The sequence below is a fragment of the Rhipicephalus microplus genome, chromosome 3, assembly GCF_043290135.1.
Source record: "Rhipicephalus microplus isolate Deutch F79 chromosome 3, USDA_Rmic, whole genome shotgun sequence".
NCBI lineage: Eukaryota > Metazoa > Arthropoda > Arachnida > Ixodida > Ixodidae > Rhipicephalus > Rhipicephalus microplus.
The window spans coordinates 201,309,371-201,331,021 of record NC_134702.1 but is presented as its reverse complement, the minus strand read 5'-3'; the positions used below and the strand labels follow the sequence as shown (position 1 = coordinate 201,331,021).

Sequence of the window (21,651 nt, the reverse complement as noted above, 5' to 3'; positions counted from 1 at the left end):
TTGCAAACAATTGCCATCAGTAGTGCTCTTACGTGAAGTGAACATTACCGTTTGTGACGTGGTGGTAAATCGAGTCAGCTGTTCATGTGAATCAGGGCATGCGACTGCGTGACCCTGACGGCTGCTGAGAAAAAATCTGTACATGAAATTTGAGCTTACGGACTTCTCAGGATTCCGGGAACCATTATGCAGTTTACAGCGTAACTTTTTTTCTCACTGTTATAACAAGAAACGATCACATCATCACACATCAGGCTCACTGGTTTCGTCACTGTGGCTTCCACTGAAGGGGGAAGGGGGGTGGCCACTCTGGTCAGTAAAAGGTTCACGTGCATTCAGCGAGACCTCGGTCCAGCGGACAATGGGGTCGAGTATGTCATGACGGAACTCCTAGTCGACCCCCCTAAGCGGTGCTTACGAAGGAACAGTATTTTCATATTAAATGTCTACTGCAGGCCCAGCGTACACAGAGCCAGGGCTGGTGGTCTTCTGAAGAAGGTTGTGCATTTTGCCGGCTGTCAACCTCTTGTCGTCATGGGGGACTTCAATGCCCAGCATCAGGCGTGGGGTTACCTCACCAATACGAAGAAGGGTAGAGACATATGGCTCACGGCAACGGAGGAAGATCTGACACTGGTAACCAATAAGGACTTCCCGACCAGGAGAGAGAACTCGGTGTGCCGAGATACAACCCCGGATCTCACCTTTGTCAAGAGTCTGGAAAACGTCAAATGGACCAACACAGCTATCGACCTCGGTAGCGATCATGGCATCATCGAAGTGCTCATAGAGGTTGCCCGCAACAAGACGAGGACCTTTAAGTTCATCGACTGGGACTTGTTCCGAGCCAACCGCTCCGAGCGCGCCCTTTCCCCGGATGCGGACCTAGACTCTTGGTGCGACGGGTTAAAAGAAGATGTGGCCAGCGCCACCAAAGAGGTGACAACCGACCTGGAGGTGGACAGGATGGACAGTAGGCTCGCGCATCTGTTGGAAGCCAAGCAGGCACTGCTCGCGAGATGGAAGACTCAGCGCCATAACAGAAGACTGTGCAAGAAAATGTCCGAAATCAACAAAACGGTAGGAGATCATTGCAAGGTCTTATGCAAGCAACAATGGGATGAGCTCTGTGATTCTATGGAGGGCCAACTCAAGACCGGTAAAAGCTGGAGACTCCTCAAACACCTACTGCACGACGGCAACACCAAGTCCAATCAGAAGAGAGCTTTGGCGAAAGCTGTCCATTTGGCCACCGACTCAACTCCAGATGAGGCGATCACGGAGCAGCTCATAGACAAGTACCTGGCGGCCACGGACGATCCGGTACCTCCCCAGTTTCCCGACTACGAGGCGCGCGATGCGCCATCGATGGACGAGGACTCCACCGTGGCTGAGGTCAAGCGGGTTCTCGCAACCCTCAATTGCAGATCCGCCCCTGGGCCAGATGGGGTAACCAACAAAATGCTCAAGCACCTCGACGACGACTCGATCGAGTTTCTTACAGACAAGATCAACGAAATCTGGCGCAACGGTCTCATTCCCAAGAGCTGGAAAGCGGCCTGCACAGTACTGATACCCAAGCCGGGTAAGGCACCGAGCATTGAGAATCTTAGGCCAATCTCGTTGACGTCGTGCGTCGGGAAGGCGGCCGAGCACGCCATGCTCAACCGCCTCACTGACCCCCTCAAGTCTAACGAATGCTATACCCACAACATGATTGGCTTTCGGTCGGGGCTCTGGACTCAGGACGCCATGAAGCTGATCAAGCACCAGGTCATTGACTCCGGCTCCGCCGACACCAAGGCGATTCTTGGATTGGATTTGGAAAAAGCTTTTGACAACATATCGCACGCCTTTATTCTCAAGAGCTTGTCTGAGTTTCACGTCGGCAAGCGGGCGTACAATTTTGTGCGCTCCTTCCTTTCGTCGCGGTCCACAAGACTGAAGATTGACGATTTTTTGACCCACGAAATTACCCTTGGGCCAAAAGGGACACCTCAGGGGGCGGTTATCTCCCCGACGCTGTTCAATATCTGCATGATCAACCTGTCGAGGGCCTTGAACAAAATCCCGAACATTAACCACACGATCTCCGCAGACGACATCACCATCTGGTGCCTATGCGGATGTGAGGGTCAGGTCGAGAGTGCTTTGCAAGAGGCCATCGATGTGACGGAGCGCTATCTCATCCCCGCCGGGCTAAGGTGCTCGCCCGCTAAGTCCGAGCTCTTACTGTATAAGAAGAGGCCCAGAGGTGGTTCTCACCGGTCCTGGAAGCCAGCAATGGAGAGCCACATTACGTTATTCACCGGTAACGGCTCCCCAGTTCCGCGGGTGGACACTATCAGGGTCTTTGGAATGTTTATCGAGTCTAACGGAGCCAATGGAGCCGCCGTCAAACGCATTTGTTCCAAGACCGAAAGCGCCTTTGGACTGATTCGAAGAATCGCTAACAGGCACCGCGGAATCAGGGAGGACAATCTGATCCGGATTATCCACGCATTCGTGCTATGCCACCTCGCTTATTCGGCGGCTATGCACAACTGGCTCGTGTCGGAGCGCAACAAAATCAATGCCCTAATCAGAAGAGTCTTCAAGCTGGCCCTTGGCATTCCCGTTCGAACGCACACGGAAGACCTCCTGAAGTTGGGAATCCACAACACGTTCGAAGAAATTGTCGAAGCCCAAGAGTTCGCACAGTTTGTCAGACTGTCTGGCACCCCAGCGGGTAGAGCCATACTCGGCATGCTGGGACGAAACCCCACGGTTGTCGGTCCTGACGCTGTGAAGCTGCCCAACGACGTAAGATCCAAGATCCAGATTGCGCGGATGCCGCGCAATATGCATCCAACCTACAACGAAGCACGAAGACGAGCCAGGGGTAAATCTCTGCTCGCCAGTGCCCGCTTGGACAAGGATCGAGCCTGCTTCGTCGATGCTGCTTCGTACATTCAAGAAGAAGCCTTCTCCTCAGTGGTCGTCGACTGTGATTGCAGAGTCATCAGCTGCGCTACCATCCGCACTTCTTGTTCCAGCGTTGCAGAGCAGGTTGCCATTGCTCTTGCATTGACGGACGGTGTACATGACACAATTTATTCAGACTCCAAGGCCGCTATCAAGGCCTTCCAGATGGGCATGGTGGCTCCCCAGGTCCTACAGATCATTCAAAAAGTCAAAGACCTCAAAAATCACTCATTGGTCTGATTTCCTGCGCACCTTGGAACCATTGAGGGTGCCTCGCTCAATCCCAACGAGGAGGCGCACTCGGCTGCACGAGGTTTGACTGACCGTGTGCCGGGTAACGCGTCATCTCCTGGGCGACCTGAGCCTCTCTGCTCGTACGACGAGATATGCAAGCACCACTATCTGTCAAGAAGACTGCTGCCTCTACCACACTCCTCGCTATGCAGGGCCCAAGCTGTTACTCTCCGACTGCTACAAACAAACACTTACCCGAGCCCTGCGGCACTGCACACAATGTACCCTGAACGGTTTCCAAGCCCGGACTGCCCCCTGTGTGGTGGTTATGCGGGCTTCGAGCATGTACTGTGGGGCTGCGCCTCTGCCGGTCCCCCTTTCACCCAAGAGGAAATGAAGCGACTCATTAAGGCCCAGGACCAGACCTCTCAAATCCTGGCCGTCCAGAGGGCCCGCGCGAGGGCCGTCAGGTTTAACCTGATGGTCCCCGAGTGGGCCTAGCCAGGTGACGCTGAGTTTACTCGCGTCTATTGTGGACCGAATAAAGTTGTTTCACTCACTCACTCACTGTTATAAATGATTGTGTATGAAATACAGATTCATCGAAAGTCTCCTGCATACCGAAGCAGAATTCTGTCTCATGAGCTACATTATTTGCAGAGGCAGACATAACTTGCACCGTGAATAGCAATACTGCGAGTAAACTGAAAACGCCCTAATTTCATTTGTAATACTTCGACACAATTGTTTAAAATTGCGTAGCCAATGCCAAGTTGTGTTGAAGTCAGACCCATTACCCACGAATATTTTCTTAGCATTGATTTCGTCGAGCACGTGCATGGTGAGGACAACTAATGTCTCGCTGTCCTGCCCCTTCATTTTCAAAGTGGATACATACTTTGTGCAGCTTAGTTAACTTTCAACAGCAATAAATACCTTTACTTTGCACCTTTAGTAATCTACTACTCGAAATTGAGAAGAAATCACCACCGTATCGTTGCTGGTGGTGGTGGTAGCGGTTAGAAGAGGAAGAAGACCATTAATTTCTGCAGCCCGGTTGAGAGCACGCGCTCCTATCCCCCTCTGTGGGTTGCTTTGAATTTGATACTTACTAAAAGATCACAGCATACCCACGGGGTGCATGATGATGAGTGGGGCGAAGCGTCCGTCCATGCATCTGTCTGTCTTTCCGTCCTTCCATCCATCTAGTGAACACTCCAAGTACCGCAATCTCGCACCTTTCCATCATATATTCAGCATATAGAAGTACCGCCATCCAGCGGATAATCCAAGGACTAAACGAGAGGTGGCACTCATGCATTTTCTTACGGCCTGCGCTTCGTGTCTACTTCCCAACTTTCACCGCCTCTAATTGATTGATATATACTAGTTCACTATATTCATGGCACTGTGGCCCAACCCTCGCGAACCCTTGCTAAAACCAAGGAGGTTACGCCCAGCGGGTTTAACGTGGCAACCCTTTCTGGTCAGATAGTGCTTAAAGTGCGTCCTTCTCATACTAGTTTTTCTAGTAAGCATCAAATTGAAGGTAAGTATAACTGGACATTAAGTCAGCAATACTCGTCTCTGTAAGATATTTCGTCAGAAACAATTATATTTTTTGTTTATGATTAATGTGCATTTCCTCTTCAAATGAAAAGGGCGTGCACGTGCTGCCTACTACTACTTTTACTACAAACATACATACATACATACATACATACATACATACATACATACATACATACATACATACATACATACATACATACATACATCATACATACATACATACATACATACATACATACATACATACATACATACACACATACATACATACATACATACATACATACATACATACATACATATATACATACATACATACATACATACATACATACATACATACATACATACATACATACATACATACATACATAAAAGCAAACATACATACACAAAAGCATACATACATACACACATACATACAAACAAGCATACATACATACGTACAAGCATACATACATACATACATACATACATACATACATACATACATACATACATACATACATACATACATACATACATACATACATACATACATACATACATACATACATACATACATACATCGCGGACTCGCAACCCACGGCTAAGGAGCTTCGCCCTTAAATAACTAGTACCAGAAGGACGCACTTTGAGCACTATCTGACCAGAAAGTGTTGCCACGTTAAACTCTCTGGGCGTAACCTCCTCGGTTTTAGCAAAGTTTAGCGAGGGTTGGGCCGCAGTGCCATGAACTAGTGGTGGTGAAAGGTGGGAACTAGACACGAAGCGCAGGTCGTAAGAAAGTGCCCGCGTGCGTTCGTATGTGTGTGTGCGCGTGTAAACTATCGAAGGATTGCAGTGAATTGCTCAGCAACGTGCCATAACGTTACTATTTCAGAATTTTATACGACGCATAAATACGCGAATCTGAGCATATATACTACCAATACATCTGCCTCAAGGAACACCTCATTTCCTTATTTCTCTGAACACGCGAGGGTGCTCACATGGTTGCATGCTTAACATGGTAAGCATCTTAATTAACACAGGAGGATGTGGGTGTATGACAAACATGGACAGCACATGACATCAAAAAAAATGCTCGCAATGGGACTCCTACCTCGTCCGTGACGAATGTTCTTCGCCGCGTGACTCCCAGCTTCCGATCGATCAGCTGAGACGGAAGGCGACCGTCCAGTACATCCCAGCGTTGAGAGTCTGGAGCAGCTCGTGACAGCACCTTCACGCGGCCTCCGAACGGCCGATGTCGTGGGCTGTCGTCCCACTGGTAACTGGATTCGAGCTCTACTGAGAATCCGGAGGATGCGCTCGGAACGTACCTACCAGACACTGACGATCTCACCAGGGTTCGAACAAACCGCCTAACAGGGTGTGACTGATTGATTCGAGTCACACGGTCACAACCCTGGTTATGTAGATAACGCTAAAAGAGATGCATACGTTTGCTGGTACTTGCTAAAACTGGAAAGAACTGTAGAAAGTAGAGGTAGCTGCCTGACACTGGGTACCGTTTTCAGAGCTGCAAGTCTGTGGCCCCAGGCACAGTAAATTTCGTTTGTCTTTCGAACTGTGCCACACACACAGAACTTTCTTCGCTGCGCCACGGGGACGCGGAGGGCGTGTAAACGCTGCAAGGCCAGCATACCAGTTGGCTGCGCCTTCATTTGGGTGCAGTGCGGATCGGAGCTTGAGTTGTACACAGCCCTAACCACACGTACACGTCACAACGTGTCAGCGCACATCGTGTGGGCTTGCGCCATTCCCTCTCCCTATGGAGAGAGAGACAGCATCGTGTAGACGCGCTGACGCATTGTAACGCGTACTTGTGGTTCAAGCTTAAAGAGTTCTTCCTTCGCAAATATTCTGTGTATGCATATGCATTTGTTCGTAGTGGAATAGGAGAGGGGAAACGCTGTAAGGAGAAGAAGGCCAGATGGTTCAACAGCATGGTTGACCAATGGTATAGAGAGCATTAAGGCAAAAACAGCTGAAGTTACATATTGTGTGCCTAACTATATGGAGCTATTGACGAACAACATATTTTGGTATATGTACCCACGTGTTAGTAGCAAAGTGTAAGGTTCGCTTTATGGAGCCTGTCAAACTAAGGGCGCAGTCGGTTCAATGCAATACAGCATAATGATATGCTAATTGATATCATTCTGTTTAAGGTGCTACACATTAAGAACTTAGCAATCCACACTAAGTTCAGGATAATGTAGCACGCACACACAACAAAAAAAAATTGGCAGATCCCACGTAGGATTGGAATCGATGATATGTGGAACACGAATGAGGAAGGATGATATGTCACTTTAAAATTAGCACAGCGTTACGAGGTGGAGTTAAATGATGCCGTACATGACTTCCGTGTCATGATTATTACGTTTGGATGTGTCGTTTACCTTTGTCATCTATTCACGTCACATGATACCAAATTTAGTATATGTAGAGCTAGCGAAACGCCCGCGAACACGCTATGAGTGTGATATGTTGTCATGTTCTTACATGACACCCGTGTCAGGATTATCATGCTTGCACCAGTCATATATTTCGCCATCCATTGACGTCACGTAACCAAAAATTTGGTATATGTGGGGCTAGCAAAACGCCCGCGAACACGCTATGAGTGTGATATGTTGTCATGTTATTACATGACACCTGTGTCAGGATTATCATGCTTGCACCGGTCATATATTTCACCATCCATTAACGTCACGTAACAACAAATTTGATATATGTGGGGCTAGCAAAACGCCCGCGAACACGCCATGAGTGTGATATGTTGTCATGTTCTTACATGACACCCGTGTCAGGATTATCATGCTTGCACCGGTCATATATTTCGCCATCCATTGACGTCACGTAACGAGAAATTAGGTATATGTGGAGCTAGCGAAAGGCCCGCGAACACGCAATGAGTGTGATATGTTGTCATGTTATTACATGACACCCGTGTCAGGATTATCATGCTTGCACCGGTCATATATTTCACCATCCATTGACGTCACGTAACAACAAATTTGGTATATGTGGGGCTAGCAAAACGCCCGCGAACACGCCATGAGTGTGATATGTTGTCATGTTCTTACATGACACCCGTGTCAGGATTATCATGCTTGCACCGGTCATATATTTCGCCATCCATTGACGTCACGTAACGAGAAATTAGGTATATGTGGAGCTAGCGAAAGGCCCGCGAACACGCTATGAGTGTGATATGTTGTCATGTTCTTACATGACACCCGTGTCAGGATTTTCATGCTTGCACCAGTCATATATTTCGCCATGCATTGACGTCACGTAACAACACATTTTGTATATGTGGAGCTAGCAAAACTGCCGCGAGCGCATTATGAAGGGCCTAAAGCCCCAACTCCACGCACGCGTTCGCGTGCGAGATTCCACGCGCTCATGCGCCTATGCGCTACCTCGTGACGGCCGGAGACGGCGCGCCAGGCGAAGCGCGCGCGTTCCGAAAGATCTGGCTATGCCAGATATTTTTACACGCGCCGGAAGTTGCTCCCTCGGCAGCAGCCAATCAAACGCCGCTGCTGCGGGCTTCCGCTCCTCTTGTCTCTCAGCCGCAATGGCCGCCCTCTGCAAGTTGTCGGCGATGGCGATCGAAAACGAAAAACTAATCTCTTGTGTGGCCAGCCGGACGTCCTTGTGGCTGGCCACGCACAAGGACCACAAGAATCGGCAAGTGAAAGAGGCCCTGTGGAAAGAAGTGGGTCAAATAATGTATCAGGGGAAGGCCAGCAAAGGTACGTACGGCGCGTTTCCGCCGGCTTGACAGGTTGTGTTGAAAGCAGTGGCTGATATTTCATTTCGTCTACGCAGAGTGCATCACTGCGCTGCAAAAGCGCTGGAAGTTTTTGCGGGACAAGTTCCGAAGGCTGTTCGTGCTAGCCCAGAAAAAAAAGAAAAGCGGCATGGGCACGGAAGACGCCGACACCGAAGATGAGGGCGATGAAGGGAACCCGCCTGCCGACAGTCCAGTGCAGCCGGCTTCGTGGCCCTTTTACGAGCAGCTGTTGTTCCTGCGCGACACCATGAACTTCCGAGAGTAAGTTTATTGACGCTTTTATTGGCATTACGAACTAGCGAAAGAGAAAACCTCGCGTATTTTTCGCGTTGAATAAAGTAGCTTGTGATTGTGAGCCTTGCCGCTTTCGGGAATGCTGGCGAAAGTTGCTAATACGCCACAAAATTTTACACGAAACGCGACGAGTAAAGGTAAGAACGCACAAAGAGTGCTTCTTGCGTATGTGTACACACTGTACACACCCAATGTGCATACTTTTGCGCCGTGCCCCACGTTCCCGCACCAGAATAGTCTTGATTATTGAAAGCTAAAAATTGCTTGCAACAGTACCAAAACCGCATCTGTAACGTGCGGTGTAATGCGAGGTTTAAACTAGGGATGCTCTAAAAGTGGAAACCTACAGTAATTAAAACTTGCTTGATTATGTCACGCTGAAGTCAACAAAAGTGAGCATTTTATTGCTCACAGTGATTGGTGGGGCCGCACATTAGAGAAGCAGTTTTGTCCAGATGCAGAAGTGATTCCCTTTCAGTTCTTGGAAGCGTATAGAAATTCTACACTACTCAGATGTACAAGTGGTGCCAAAGGTGCCCAAACCCTGTTGCATACAGTCATTATGCTGGACATCTTTCAGACAGCTGTAGAGGATGCAAACAGGGGGCAGATCTTGCACATACATTATGGGAATTGCTTCGAGCTATCTCTTAGAACCACATCATTCTTAGTGATGAGCAGTGGGAGACTGCTCCTCAGCTCAGATCCGGCAGATCAGCTCTGGGACATTCAGTTAGCCGAAGACTCTGCTAGGACCCAAAGGCACCTGGCTGATGCCTAGGATGGAAGGCTAGCCCTACTGAACTGGACAAAGAAATCTACTTTCCCTCTCCCCCCCCCTTACAATTAAAAACAAAACAATTATAGTGTTCGCACACACTATGCTGTAGTGTAACAAGCATGCATTTATTAACAATGGGAATGTTGGCATGTTTGACGTTGCATTAACGATCGCCTGTGTAAACACACTAACTTGCTGAAAGGGTCTGCCGGCAGCCGCAAGTTAAAAAAGGAACTCGGAATGGCATGCGAGATCCATGAGGCGTTCTGTATAACACAATGCAGCAATGAGTGTGCTAGTACACAAACTATGGTTGTAAGAAGCATACATTTTATTAACAGTGGGAATATTTTGCCATCTTTCAGGGCAAACATTGACACTTTTTTACACACCTATACCCTAATACATACACCTTCATTTTTGCTGTGCAGGACTTCTGGAAATTTTGAGTCCCAGAGGAAACAAAGCAAGGATGTTCAACAGGTGGCACGGCAGGACACCCCGGAAACCCTTTTTAGAGATATGTGTCCGAGCCAGTTTGACACCATCGAGTTAAATCAGACTGATGACCCCGTCGATCTCTATCCAGCGCCGGCGGTGTCAGTTGAGTGTAGTCCGTCGCTACTGGAACCAGAAATGTCATCCCTTGAAGCGACGCAGTCAAGTGAGTCGGCACCATCACCGCTGGGAACTGCGTCAGCGCTTGGGTTGGCGGCAACGTCACTGGAAAGCCAGGGGTCCAGCCTTGCCAGCATGTCTGTGATGCAGCCACCCAAAAAAAGACAAAAGAAAGACGACAATGACAGTTTACTTGTAGAGCACCTTGAAAAACTTACAAACAGTCTAGAGGACCAGGACGACCATCATTATTTTGCATTGTCGCTCGTGAAATCAATGAGAAAAGTAAAAGAGGAAGACCACTTGCGCATGCGCATGAAGATTCTGGAAGTGATCCAGCAATTTAACAGTAGCTGAAGTGTGGTGCTTCTTGTCCTTAGAGCTGACAAAGCGTGGGCATAGAGATTGAGGCATGTTGCAATATGAGGCATGGTGCAATATGAGTGGGCCAACATTACATGGCTAAACATGATTCAGGGTGTCTTTGCTATTAAAGGAGAAGTTTACCTTCAGCAAAATGGGTGCAGCCCCTGCTCTTCCAAGCGCTTCAGGGCCCCTTGTTTGGAGACTCCGGGCTGGTGCCACTGCCACGGTACCTCTCCAGCGCTGCTGCAAAAGTAGGCCGAGAAAAGCGTCCTGGCATCCGCAGCATCTGCACTGAAGTTGCGTGACTGGGATCCCTGAAGCGGGAAATAGCAGGGGTCCACATGCCCCTGCCCCGACGTCTGCTGGATGCCCTGCCTCCACCGTCCTGGAACCACATTTCCGAACCTGTCCTCTTGGTCGAGTATCTGGTCCGATTCCTCATTTAGGATCGCTAAGAAATTATGCAGTACACATGCTGCCTTCACTACATAATCCACATTCTTGGGGAGAAGCTGAATGGTGCGGAGCAGTATGCGCCACCTGGCCGATGTGATGCCGAAGGCGTTTTCAGCACACCTCCTGGTAACATGAAATAATAGTACAAAACAGGTTTTAGAAGCAGCCACCTTTCAAAGCCGATTCATTAGACTATTCTTTAAAACTGCAGCTACAAGAATGGCAACGTAAAATGGGCACAGTGCTCATAAGCTCGCGTTTTTTTGAAGTTGAAGTTGAAGATTATTTCAGGCAAAAGCAAAAAAAAAAAGAAAGGTACAATTTGCCTAGGGGACCGGCGAAAAGGCATAAAAGCCTGACAAAGCGCCTGCCCCCTGTAAACCCAAAACCCACCAAAATAACACAGTGCTCAGTGTAAAGTAACGAGTCAATAAGAAATTAAGCATAAATATGTTTCTACATGCAAAACATGTACAGGAAAACATAAATGAGCGAAAATTTGCGCAGGAGATGAAATCTATAAAGCATATGCGTGTCCGACAAATGAAGCAAACTGTAGAGGACATAAACAAACACTAATGTAAGACATGTAAAATACCTGAAGAAACTTTACACTTGATTACAAGGTTTCAACAATCAAGAGACAGCAACATCAATAAGGAATATGTTTGATCGATAAATGAAACACAGTTTAGATAACATAAGCAAACCTTATTGTGATATATACAAGAAAATACTTCAGGGAATATGAGACAAAGATGGTGACGGTGATTACGTTTGTGTAAATAGGAAGTGTTCCTGTATCTTCTTTTTAAAAATGCCATATGAGACTGTATTGTCAATTAGAGAAGCTACAATCGGTTGTTCGTTCAAGAAATGCGAAATTTGATACAATAGTTTTTGTGTGCCGTAATTTGTACGTGGTTTCTCATATGTATACACCCTGTGCCGTAGGTTGTGACTGTGATCTCTCGGGAGATGCCTCTGATAAAACCCTGTGCGATCAGTTCGTACCTGTTTATAAATAAGCATTGCCAATTTTTGTTTCAAGACGTTGGTTACCGTAAGTATTTTAGAATAAAAGCCCTATGCTCATTAATTGTACATAAAGAAATCCTTTGCGCTTATTTCTGTACGGCCTTCTAGAGAAGCAACGTGAACCGCTAATTCAAATTAGCATTTATGTTTGTAATGTAAGGTTAATCACAAGTCGCACAAGCTGCTACGCATGCCCTATTTTTCTGAGCTGGGTAAAGGACAAACATTGTGCACGGTGCACACCTCAATTTGACTTGTGCTTGCGAGATCGTTTTGTCATAATGATGGTTTGTACTAAATGTGGTGAGCTTTTTATGTGCCCCTTCTGTTTTTAGATGTTTTTCCTCTGAACTGTTTTTGTTCAGCTGCTTTGTCCGCAAGTTAGAGCCACTGTTCTTGAGCTACGGGGTTGACTATATGCACTACATTGTGAAATTAGAGCCACTGTTTTTAAGCTATGCATTTTGTGTTCATTGTTTTTATTTTTCTTCATCGATGTCTTGCTGCGAAGTGTGCATTAAACGTTATTTTAAGTGCTTTCTGTGTTTGTATAACATTGATTATGGCAGGCTCAGCATACCCAAAGAAAGTGCCTGATATCATACCGTGCTCTGCTTAGTCTGTAATTGAACACTCTTCGTTCATCTTCAAGGAGTCTAGCAGGGAAAGGGCGCATAAAGTCGCGCCGCAGCTGGAACGCTTCATCCCCGACGAAAGCGTACGGCGCCACCTTTGTGGTGCCTGGGAGCTGCCCCAGTGAGGGGATGTCAAGCTGCCCTTCGGTTAGGGCCTTCCCAAACTTCGTGTTCTTGAACACTCCGCCGTCACTCTGGCGGCCCTCTGCCCCAATATCGACCAGCACGAACTTCGAAGAGCTGTCGACCACGGCCATCAGCACAATGGAGAAAGTACCCTGCAGCAGTAGGCGTCAGACCAAACATTAGCACATGTAAAGTTGTATGTGTAGGTGGGACCTACAATAATAAGCGATTACAAAGAAAAAGTATGACAAAATTTACAAAATCACCTATGCTGGCCACGCATTTATTTGTACCAGCTCATTGTGAAAGATTTCTGGCATGCACAGTGATAATTTAATTTAGCCGTAAGGGCTCTGAAAAACACCTCTGTTGAAATTAAATTTCAAAGTAAACATCAAATCAAGCTGTCATAAGTACCTGCCGCAGCACTGGAAGAATACTGCATACATGAAGTATTCTGGCAAAACGACATAGACCACGGGGCTGTATTTCTTCGTTTTGGCAAACTGCGAGCTCAGTCCCCTTCTCTGTCTCCCTCTCTCCCCTGCTTTCTGGAGCCCATGTGCACCATTCAAAAGTGGTACATAAGAAAAGAAAAAGTATAGCATTGCAGGGCAAGGCTCTGGACATTGTCCAAGCATTTTAAATTAGAAGGTAATTTAAGAAAGGGGTGAAGAATTTTAGGCAACTTCCTGCATTACAGAGTTTGGAAGCTTTTTATACCACTGCACTTAGCAACATTTCTTTTTTAATTGTCACAGTTACGCTACTGGCACCGCACCCCTACAAATGGGTGGTGCACATTCGCTGTCTATGTTGTCACCGCACATTCTCCAGCAGACAAGGGCACACTACCCCTCCCGCATTAATGCTGTTCGTTTCAGTATACGTGCATAAATGGCCAGACTGACTTACCTTGTAATTGAAGAAGGCACTTCCAGATTTCGGCGGGCAGGTGATGGCGACGTGCTTCCCGTCAACAGCCCCCAAACAGTTTGGGAACTGCCAACGCCGGGTGAAGTCGCCAGCAATCTCGGCCCAGTCAGCCTTGGTTGGTACCTGGAATAAATTGGAAACCAGGAACAAACTTGTAGGCCGAACAGACCTATTTTTAGCTAAATATCTTTGTGAGGTGGAATGTGAAAAAATGACATTCACTTTTCTCTTGTGCATGCTCTTTGGGCATGGATCCACGGCATGGTGAACCAAATTTTGTACAAGGTGTAAGCTTCCAATCATGCTGAAGGCATGGTGTCACTTTTGTTGCCCAGTTGTACACGGTCAACGCAGTGCATTTTACCACCCCATTTTTTATTTCGACAACACAAAGGTGTGATTACTGCATTTTTAAAACCAGAGTAATCAAATAGACATAGTTCACCAGGCTTTCAAAGCCCATAGGGATATATTGTATTTGCTAATCACAATTGCCTTAGGCACTGTCAATAATAAAATTTTTTTTTATTTAAACAGAGTCTTCGAAGGAATTGTTTGTACTGCAGATATGAAGTGTACCATTTACAGAAAGAAAATTTTATACAGGCTCTGACGTTACCCACCTTCATGAAGTGGTCCTTCAGACGAGCCCAAATGGCTCTACAGGTCACGTGAATGCTTCTCCGAGCAGTTTCAATGCCGACACGGTAGGCGAGGGCCACATTGCAGATGTCCAGCCCTGAAGCCAGGTAGCTGCAACACAGAAAAAGTAATTTCTCCTCCGATTCACAATACATGGCCAGCACAACTGCAACAAAAGTGTTTGATAACATGCAAACTCTGAACAGTATTGCCTCTTTAGGTAACAAGCAAATGGCAATATTGCTTTCTGACACGAAGGGGCATCTATATTAAAAAAGTTTGAAGACTTGGCCAATGTGAGAAAGCATGAATGATTGCAACGCCCATTTCGCCATTTCACAATGCAAAAGCCATTTGTATAAGCTGACGTATGCTTCTATGATCTGTTCACTGACATGTTTATGTTCTTGCATCAGCATCAGAAGGCAACCTGTACCAACCTCAAGGTTATTGCAAGCCTTTCGCCTGGCTCCAGGGGCTCTCGTATGAAGTGCTGCCGTGTCAAGTCCGCAGCAACAAAGCCCAGCAACTTGTCGAACAGCGCGGGTGACATGCGGTAAAACTTAAAAAAAAAACTGCTGGTTGCCTTCCCGCATTCGACGCATCTGTAGGGAGAAATAAAGTGTACTGTTGAAGATGGACACAACCATTTTAGTTACTTGTACACCGGGTAAGCCAGCTCCAACGGGCTATGAAAAGGGTAGATAATTCAGCATGCATTTATAAGATGCACAGGTACCATCTTTAAGGGAGCTAGCTCATGTCGCAGCTACAAAATCTGGTGAATAAAATGGAGCATCTAGAGCACTCTGGAATTTTATTTTAATTTATACCAAGCGCATTAAACGTTTTCTTAGCGCGGCACACATTGTTTAACCTCTTTTGCGCAAAAAGGAACACGCTAGCTGCGGGTTACAAGGCGGCGGAATGCTTCGCTCGCGCAAACAAAGCGCCGACAACAGACGAGAAGCGAGCGCTTACAACGTGTGCACCCCACTGTTGGTCATGACGCTATACAGCTTTCAGAAAACGCAAACAAAAATTCCCGTTGTGACTAACCAACTCAGCTAACCATGCCTACAATAATAGGGCTAAGCATAACTGCGAAATAGCAACACGATACTCACGGCTGTGTGGTACAGGCCTTCCTGTCTTCGCGCCAAGAAGACAGGCCGCACCCAGCAACGGTGCTCTCGTTGCCTTCGCTGCCGCCTTCTGACGATTGCCTTCGCTACTCGCGTAGCTAGCAGGAGCAGATGGCTGCGAGTCAGCGTTGCGACCATTTTCTCTCGATGAAGCAGGATAAACGGAAGCGGGCTTGAAAAGAGCGGTAAGCAAAACCAGGGGAGGCGATGTCGAAACACTGCGCTACCGAGTAAACAAAACCGCCGACTTGGCTCGGATGCTCGGCTCGGCTCGTGGCTAGGCTCGGCTGCTGTGTGTGTGTGTGTGTCAAGTCGTGTCGATAGTTCGCGTTGACAAGAAACAGTTTTTTCGGCGTCTCAAAACAAAAAAGAAATGCTTTTATGCGTTTTAGTAGCTATTTTGCGGCCTGTTAGTAGTGCGCATGTGTGTCTGTAGTCAGGCAGTTCTGGCCAGTGTGGTCTAGCGACATTGGGCTGCGCAAGTCGAGCGCGGGGCGGTGAGCGTTCGCGCGCCTCTCATGTGGTTGCTCGCCCTCCCCGTTCACAGGCGCCCCAAACGCATGAGCGCGCCAGCGCGTAGAATCTCGCGCGCGAACGCGTGCGTGGAGTCGGGGCTTAATGTACTCCAATGTAGCGTTGACGTGCGCGCGCTGGGTACAGCGACGCTACGTTAGCAAAACGCGAGCACTTTTTAGTCTGACGCCAGGCGCGACCAGCAGGAGCAGCGTCCGCAGGCGCGGCCCTACGGAAACCGGTGCGAAATGCGACATGCTGCATTTCGTGTCCATGCGTTACCCAGACAGCACTGCGTCTCCCACTTTTCGTGACGGAGAGACGCTGGACGCGCTGAAACGATCGTGCGTCAAAGGAACGCATCGCCGCGCGCGCCTGCGAGTATATGGCAGGACCGGCGCCTGGCGGGTCAACTTCGGCGTGACGCAACGAAATGAACGCTGGCGAGCACGCGCAACGCGTCATGTCGAAATGTATTGGTGCCTTGACTGTGGCATGTAGTCATGTTCTGACATGGCACGCACCTCGTGATTATCATGTTTGCACCAGTCACATACATCCTTCGTCATCCATTGATGTCACGTAATACCAAATTTGGCATATGTGAAGCTAGCGAAACGGCCGCGAGTGCATCATTACTGTGGCATGTAGTCATGTTGTTACATGACACGCATGTCCTGATTATCATGCTTGGAAGTGTCATTTACTTATGTCGTCCGTTCGCATCGCGTGATACCGAGTTTAGTACACGTGAAGCTAGCGAAACGGCCACGAGCGCATCATGAGTGTAGCGTATAGTCATGCTGTTAGATGACACGGCATCTCAAGTTTATCATGTTTGCACCAATCGCATGCCTTCGTCGTCCATTCACGTATTGTAAACCAAATTTGGTATATATGACGCTAGCGAAACGGCCACGAGCACATCATAAGCGTGGCATATAGCCAAATTGTTACATGACACGCTTGTTATGATTTTGGTTTCGGGGTCTGTCGCTTGTGTTCGCCATACAATCATGTCATATCATACCAGTTTTGCAACATGCCACGTGAACGAAACCACCACAAGAGCTTCAGGAAAATGAAAAGTAAATCATAATATTCATGACATACAACTCTTGATTTTTATGTTATGACTAGTCAAATATGTTCTTCCTACAGTCATGTTATGCCTGTAGAAACGGCCAGGAGAGCTAAAGGTCGTAAGCGCCTAGATAGATACATAGACAGATAGATACGCTCAAAGTCGCCGAATCTCGCTAAGAAATGCTTCGCATTTAAAATTGGCAGACCCAACGTACAGTAGGAATCGATGATATGCGAAACACGAAAGAGAAAACTTCTAGACCCGTGGACAACTGGAATTTTACAGTCGCACGCTTTAAAAACATTATTTACAAGACAGCGGAATTGCCGATAAATACTAAGAAATAACAAACTTTCATTTGTATAACACATGTACTTATCATGTGCAGTATCATGTGACAGCAATCATGTGCGTGTAGTGAAGTGAATGACGTGTCGACTATTAGGTACACACTAGCGAATATATCTTCATAAGGACCAGACGTGTGTTCTGCTGTTTTGTGCTGGTTGGACCGAATATTACCGAGGGACATTATCACAGACTTTATTCGTTGATTTTTGAACACTTTCATATCATTTTGTTGTGATATGTGCGTATAAGGTGCCTTTGCATATCTGTGCCCGAGTGTTCTATACTTCGTGCACTGCTTTTTATGTTTTACAAGATACGTGTCCAAGTTTCACTGAAGGGCTGAGAAGTAGCCGGCGCCATATTTGTGCGCCTATATCTCCTTATATATCATAACAATAAAAAATAGAAATGTTGATATCTGACTTTAATATAGGCACAACGTTGGAGGTAAATGATGCCGTACTTGACTTCCATGTCATAATTATCGTGTTTGGATGTGTCTCTTACCTTCGTCACCTAATCACGTCACGCGATACCAAATTTAGTATATGTGGAGCTAGCGAAACGGCCGCGAGCACGCTATGAGTGTGGTATGTTGCATTGTTCTTACATGAGACGTGTGTCAGGATTATCACGTTTGCACTAGTCATATATTTCGTAAACCATTGACGTCACGTAACACCAAATTCGTTATAAGTGGAGCTAGCCGAACGGCCGCGAGCGCATCATGAAGGGCAAACTATACTCCAATGTCGCGTTGACGCGCGCGCACGCTGGGCACAGCAACGTTACGTTAGCAAAATGCAAGCACTATATTGGCTGACGCCAGGCGCATCCAGCGTCCATCGGCGCGGCCCGGCGGCAACCGGCACGAAATGCGACATGCTGCATTTCGTACCGATGCGTTACTTAGACAACACTGCGTCTCCCTCTTTTCGTGACGGAGGGATGCCGGACGCGCTGAAATGCGCATGCGTCAAAGCAACGCAGCGCGGCGCACGGCTGCGAGTATATGGCAGGACCGGCGCCTGGCGTGGCAACGCCGGTGTGACGCGACGAAATGAACGCCAACGAGACGCACACCGCGTCACGTCGAAATGTATTGGCGCCTTGAGTGTGGCATGTAGTTGTGTTCTCACAAAACATGCATCTCATGATTATTATGTTTGTGCCAATCACATACCTTTGTCATCCATTGGCGTCACGTAATACCAAATTTGGCATATGTGAAGCTAGAGAAATGGCCGCGACAGCATCAAGAGTGTGTCATGTAATGATGTTGTTACATGACACGCATGTCATGATTACCATATTTGGATGTGTCATTTACCTATGTCGTCCGTTCGCGTACCTTAATACCGAGTTTGGTACATGTGAAGCTAGCGAAACGGCCGCGAGCACATCATGAGCGTAGCATGCAGTCATGTTCCTACATGACACGCAACTCATGTTTATCATGTTTGCACATCACATACCTTCGTAATCTATTCACGCACCGTAATACCGAATTCGGTATGTAAAAGTAAAAAGTATAAGTGAACTTAGCGAAACGCCCGCAAATGCGTCATGAGCATGGCATGCATACATGTTGCTACATTACACGAATGTCATGATTTTCATGTTAGGGTCTGTTGCTTGCGTTCTCCATGCAATCATGGGATACCATACCAGTTTTGCAACACGGCATGTGAACTGAACCACCGCAAAAGCTACAGGACGATGAAATGTAAATCATTACGTATACATGTGATTATTTTCGTGTTATGACTAGTCAAATATGTTCTTCCTACAGTCATGTTATGTCGTACCAAGTTTGGTGTCGATACCGTTATCGAAGCGGCCAGGAGAGGTAAATGTCGTAGGTGGATAGATAGATAGATAGATAGATAGATAGATAGATAGATAGATAGATAGATAGATAGATAGATAGATAGATAGATAGATAGATAGATAGATAGATAGATAGATAGATAGATAGATACGGTCACAGTCGCCGAAGTTCGAGAAAAAATGTTTGCATTTAAAACAAAATACGAAGCGCGCCAAGTATGATATAGATGCGTGCTCACGTGCCGCTACTCCGGCACTTACAAACTTTGATGGAAGTGTACGCGGCTGCATACATTTTTCGCCAGCATAAGAACGTAAACTGAAAGGAAAGTGCCTATATTTGACTTCTGTTAATTAAAAAGTATACGTTACTATGGTGAGTGATGCAGATAAGTTTTTACGAGAACACATATGTTAAGAATAAAAGGCTGAAACGTACAATAAACTTCATCGAAGTTTTCTGGCTATTTTTCAGCACCACGGAGTGTGGGCCGTGCGGTATTCATCGCTCAGGTCCTCCCTCAGCAGGTCGAATCAATCTTTCGCCTTTTACTAAAGATTGCCGTGGGGGAGGACACTCTAATCAGCCTATAGGCCATTTTTTGGGAGGCCTTGCCCGTTTGGGTGAGGCCTAATTTAAAATTCAAAAGTAAGACTTCAACATATTCTCGTGTGGGCTTCAACTCGCCGCTGGGGTTACAAATGGGTGGTGGTGAAAACATTTTATAACCATTAAATGGTTACAGAGAGGTGATTGGGTTGGGGCCTTATTGGCCTCCTACCCTCACAGCACTAGGTGGAACCCCTATTCCGGGGCTCCATTGGCAAGCAACGCCGCCCGCGCCCGTTGAACCAGAGCCTCTTGGGCCTTCAGGTCTTGACAGCCGAGCAGGGCCGCCTCCCAGTCCTCTCTCGTGGGATTGGGGTTGGGGGGGATAGATGGATTAGACTGGCACGCCCAGACGATGTGAAAGGTGTCAGCCACCTCACCACAGAACTGGCACGTGCCATCAAAGGATGAAATGAAATGTTTTAGCACCGCCGGGCACAGTACAGTATTGGTAAACAGTTTTAAAAGGAGGCGCTCGTCAGCGCGATGCAGTCCCTTACAAGGGTCTGGATAGCGCCGGTGCTCCTCCTTGTAGTAATTGGTAATATCTTTGAATGAAAGGGCCGAGTTGTCTGATTGCGAGTAGGCTTCCAAAGACAGGGAGATAGCCCGGGAAGAGAGTGCGCGGGCGGCCTGATCGGCCTGTTCGTTACCCCTGAGTCCTTGGTGACCGGGTGCCCAAACCAGATTTCGCGGAGTTGGATTAACGTATCGGCAGCTAGGTTCCAGTATGCGCTGAGCAAGCGGTGAAGCCCACCCTAGCTGATAGTTCCGATAGGCCCCTCGTGAGTCGGTGATGATATGTTTAGAAGAGGGATAGGTGAGAGCCAGAGCGATGGCAATCTCCTCCGCGTGTGTTGCGCTGTAGGCTTTGAAAGTGAGCCCGTTTACGGTGTTTGCGTTGTGTATGACTGCGGCAGTATACCACCCCCCATGGTGCGGGCCGGCAACGTCCACGTAGCACACGTGTTCCTCTTGACCAAAGTGTCGCTGCAACGCTTCCGCGCGCGCCTGGCGGCGACCACTGTGGTTTTCTTTGGACATGTTGCGGGGATGGGGTCGGACCCGGAGGGTGCGTCTCCAAGGTTCTGGCACTCTCACCCTTTCCTCAATATAGTAATTGTGTTTGATGTGTATTCGGTCCAAGAGGCGGCGACCGGAATGGGTCTGTGCAAGGCGCATGTATTGGTTAACGAGGTGGGCTTCTCGAAGTTCCCGGTAGGTATTAACCACGCCTAGGGCCAGAAGTCTCTGGTTGGGCGTGGTGATAAGGAGGTCTAGAGCCCGCTTGATAACTTTACGGTGGATGACCTCGAGTTGATCATCCTCGTGTTTGCGTAGGTGCAAGTAGGGAGTCGAGTAGAGTATTCTACTCGTTACGAAAGCATGGGCAAGCCGCATTGCATCCCTGCTTCGTAATCCGCCCCGCTTGTTGGAGACCCGGCGGACCATACGGCCCACCTGGTCTCCCACTGTGCGAAGTTTGGCTATTGTGGTGTCGGCCTTGCGTTGGTAGTATGAAGAGGCCAAGGACGCGGATCTCCTTGGCCTCACGGATCGATCCCGAGGGAAGACTGATATGGAGCTGAGTTGTGTCCTGAGGGGAGGGACGTACGTGCACAAATTCTGACTTAGCCGG

At 47.6% G+C, this 21,651-nt stretch overlaps 2 protein-coding genes and 1 non-coding gene across 4 annotated transcripts; 2 read left to right on the top strand and 1 right to left on the bottom strand.

Annotated features, from left to right (window-relative positions):
- Positions 1–534: 534 nt before the first annotated feature.
- LOC142803100 (uncharacterized) lies at positions 535–6,675 on the top strand. The gene is made up of 3 exons (XM_075888207.1): positions 535–1,159; positions 1,268–1,585; positions 6,668–6,675. Exons 1-3 carry the CDS (start codon positions 535–537, stop codon positions 6,673–6,675), a joined length of 951 nt encoding a protein of 316 aa, XP_075744322.1.
- A 3,490-nt stretch (positions 6,676–10,165) lies between these two features.
- On the bottom strand, positions 10,166–14,235 carry LOC119164398 (uncharacterized). Of its 2 annotated transcripts, XM_075890669.1 has the most exons (4): positions 13,814–14,235; positions 12,743–13,050; positions 10,785–11,222; positions 10,166–10,416 (listed from the first exon to the last, which is right to left on the bottom strand). In XM_075890669.1, the coding sequence occupies exons 1-3, from the start codon at positions 14,135–14,137 to the stop codon at positions 10,787–10,789; spliced, it is 1,068 nt and encodes a 355-aa protein (XP_075746784.1). In that variant the 5' UTR covers positions 14,138–14,235; the 3' UTR covers positions 10,166–10,416; positions 10,785–10,786. The 2 variants fall into 2 exon arrangements, with proteins under 2 accessions (XP_075746784.1, XP_037272473.2); XM_037416576.2 differs by lacking the exon at positions 10,166–10,416 and having other exon boundaries at positions 10,475–11,222.
- Positions 14,236–19,907: 5,672 nt separating this feature from the next.
- On the top strand, positions 19,908–20,033 carry LOC142804352 (U5 spliceosomal RNA). Its single transcript, XR_012894620.1, has one exon. It is a non-coding gene; the product is annotated as a U5 spliceosomal RNA (small nuclear RNA).
- The last annotated feature ends 1,618 nt before the right edge of the window (positions 20,034–21,651 follow it).

Coding starts and splice junctions, on each gene's coding strand:
- LOC142803100 (XM_075888207.1), top strand. CDS start 535: ATGGGGGACTTCAATGCCCAGCATCAGGCGTGGGGTTACCTCACCAAT. Junction 1,160..1,267: donor GGAGGGCCAACTCAAGACCG/GTAAAAGCTGGA, acceptor ACTCAACTCCAG/ATGAGGCGATCACGGAGCAG.
- LOC119164398 (XM_075890669.1), bottom strand. CDS start 14,137: ATGATTGGAAGCTTACACCTTGTACAAAATTTGGTTCACCATGCCGTG. Junction 13,051..13,813: donor GTGCCTTCTTCAATTACAAG/GTAAGTCAGTCT, acceptor CTACTGCTGCAG/GGTACTTTCTCCATTGTGCT. Junction 11,223..12,742: donor TACAGACTAAGCAGAGCACG/GTATGATATCAG, acceptor TCATGTTACCAG/GAGGTGTGCTGAAAACGCCT.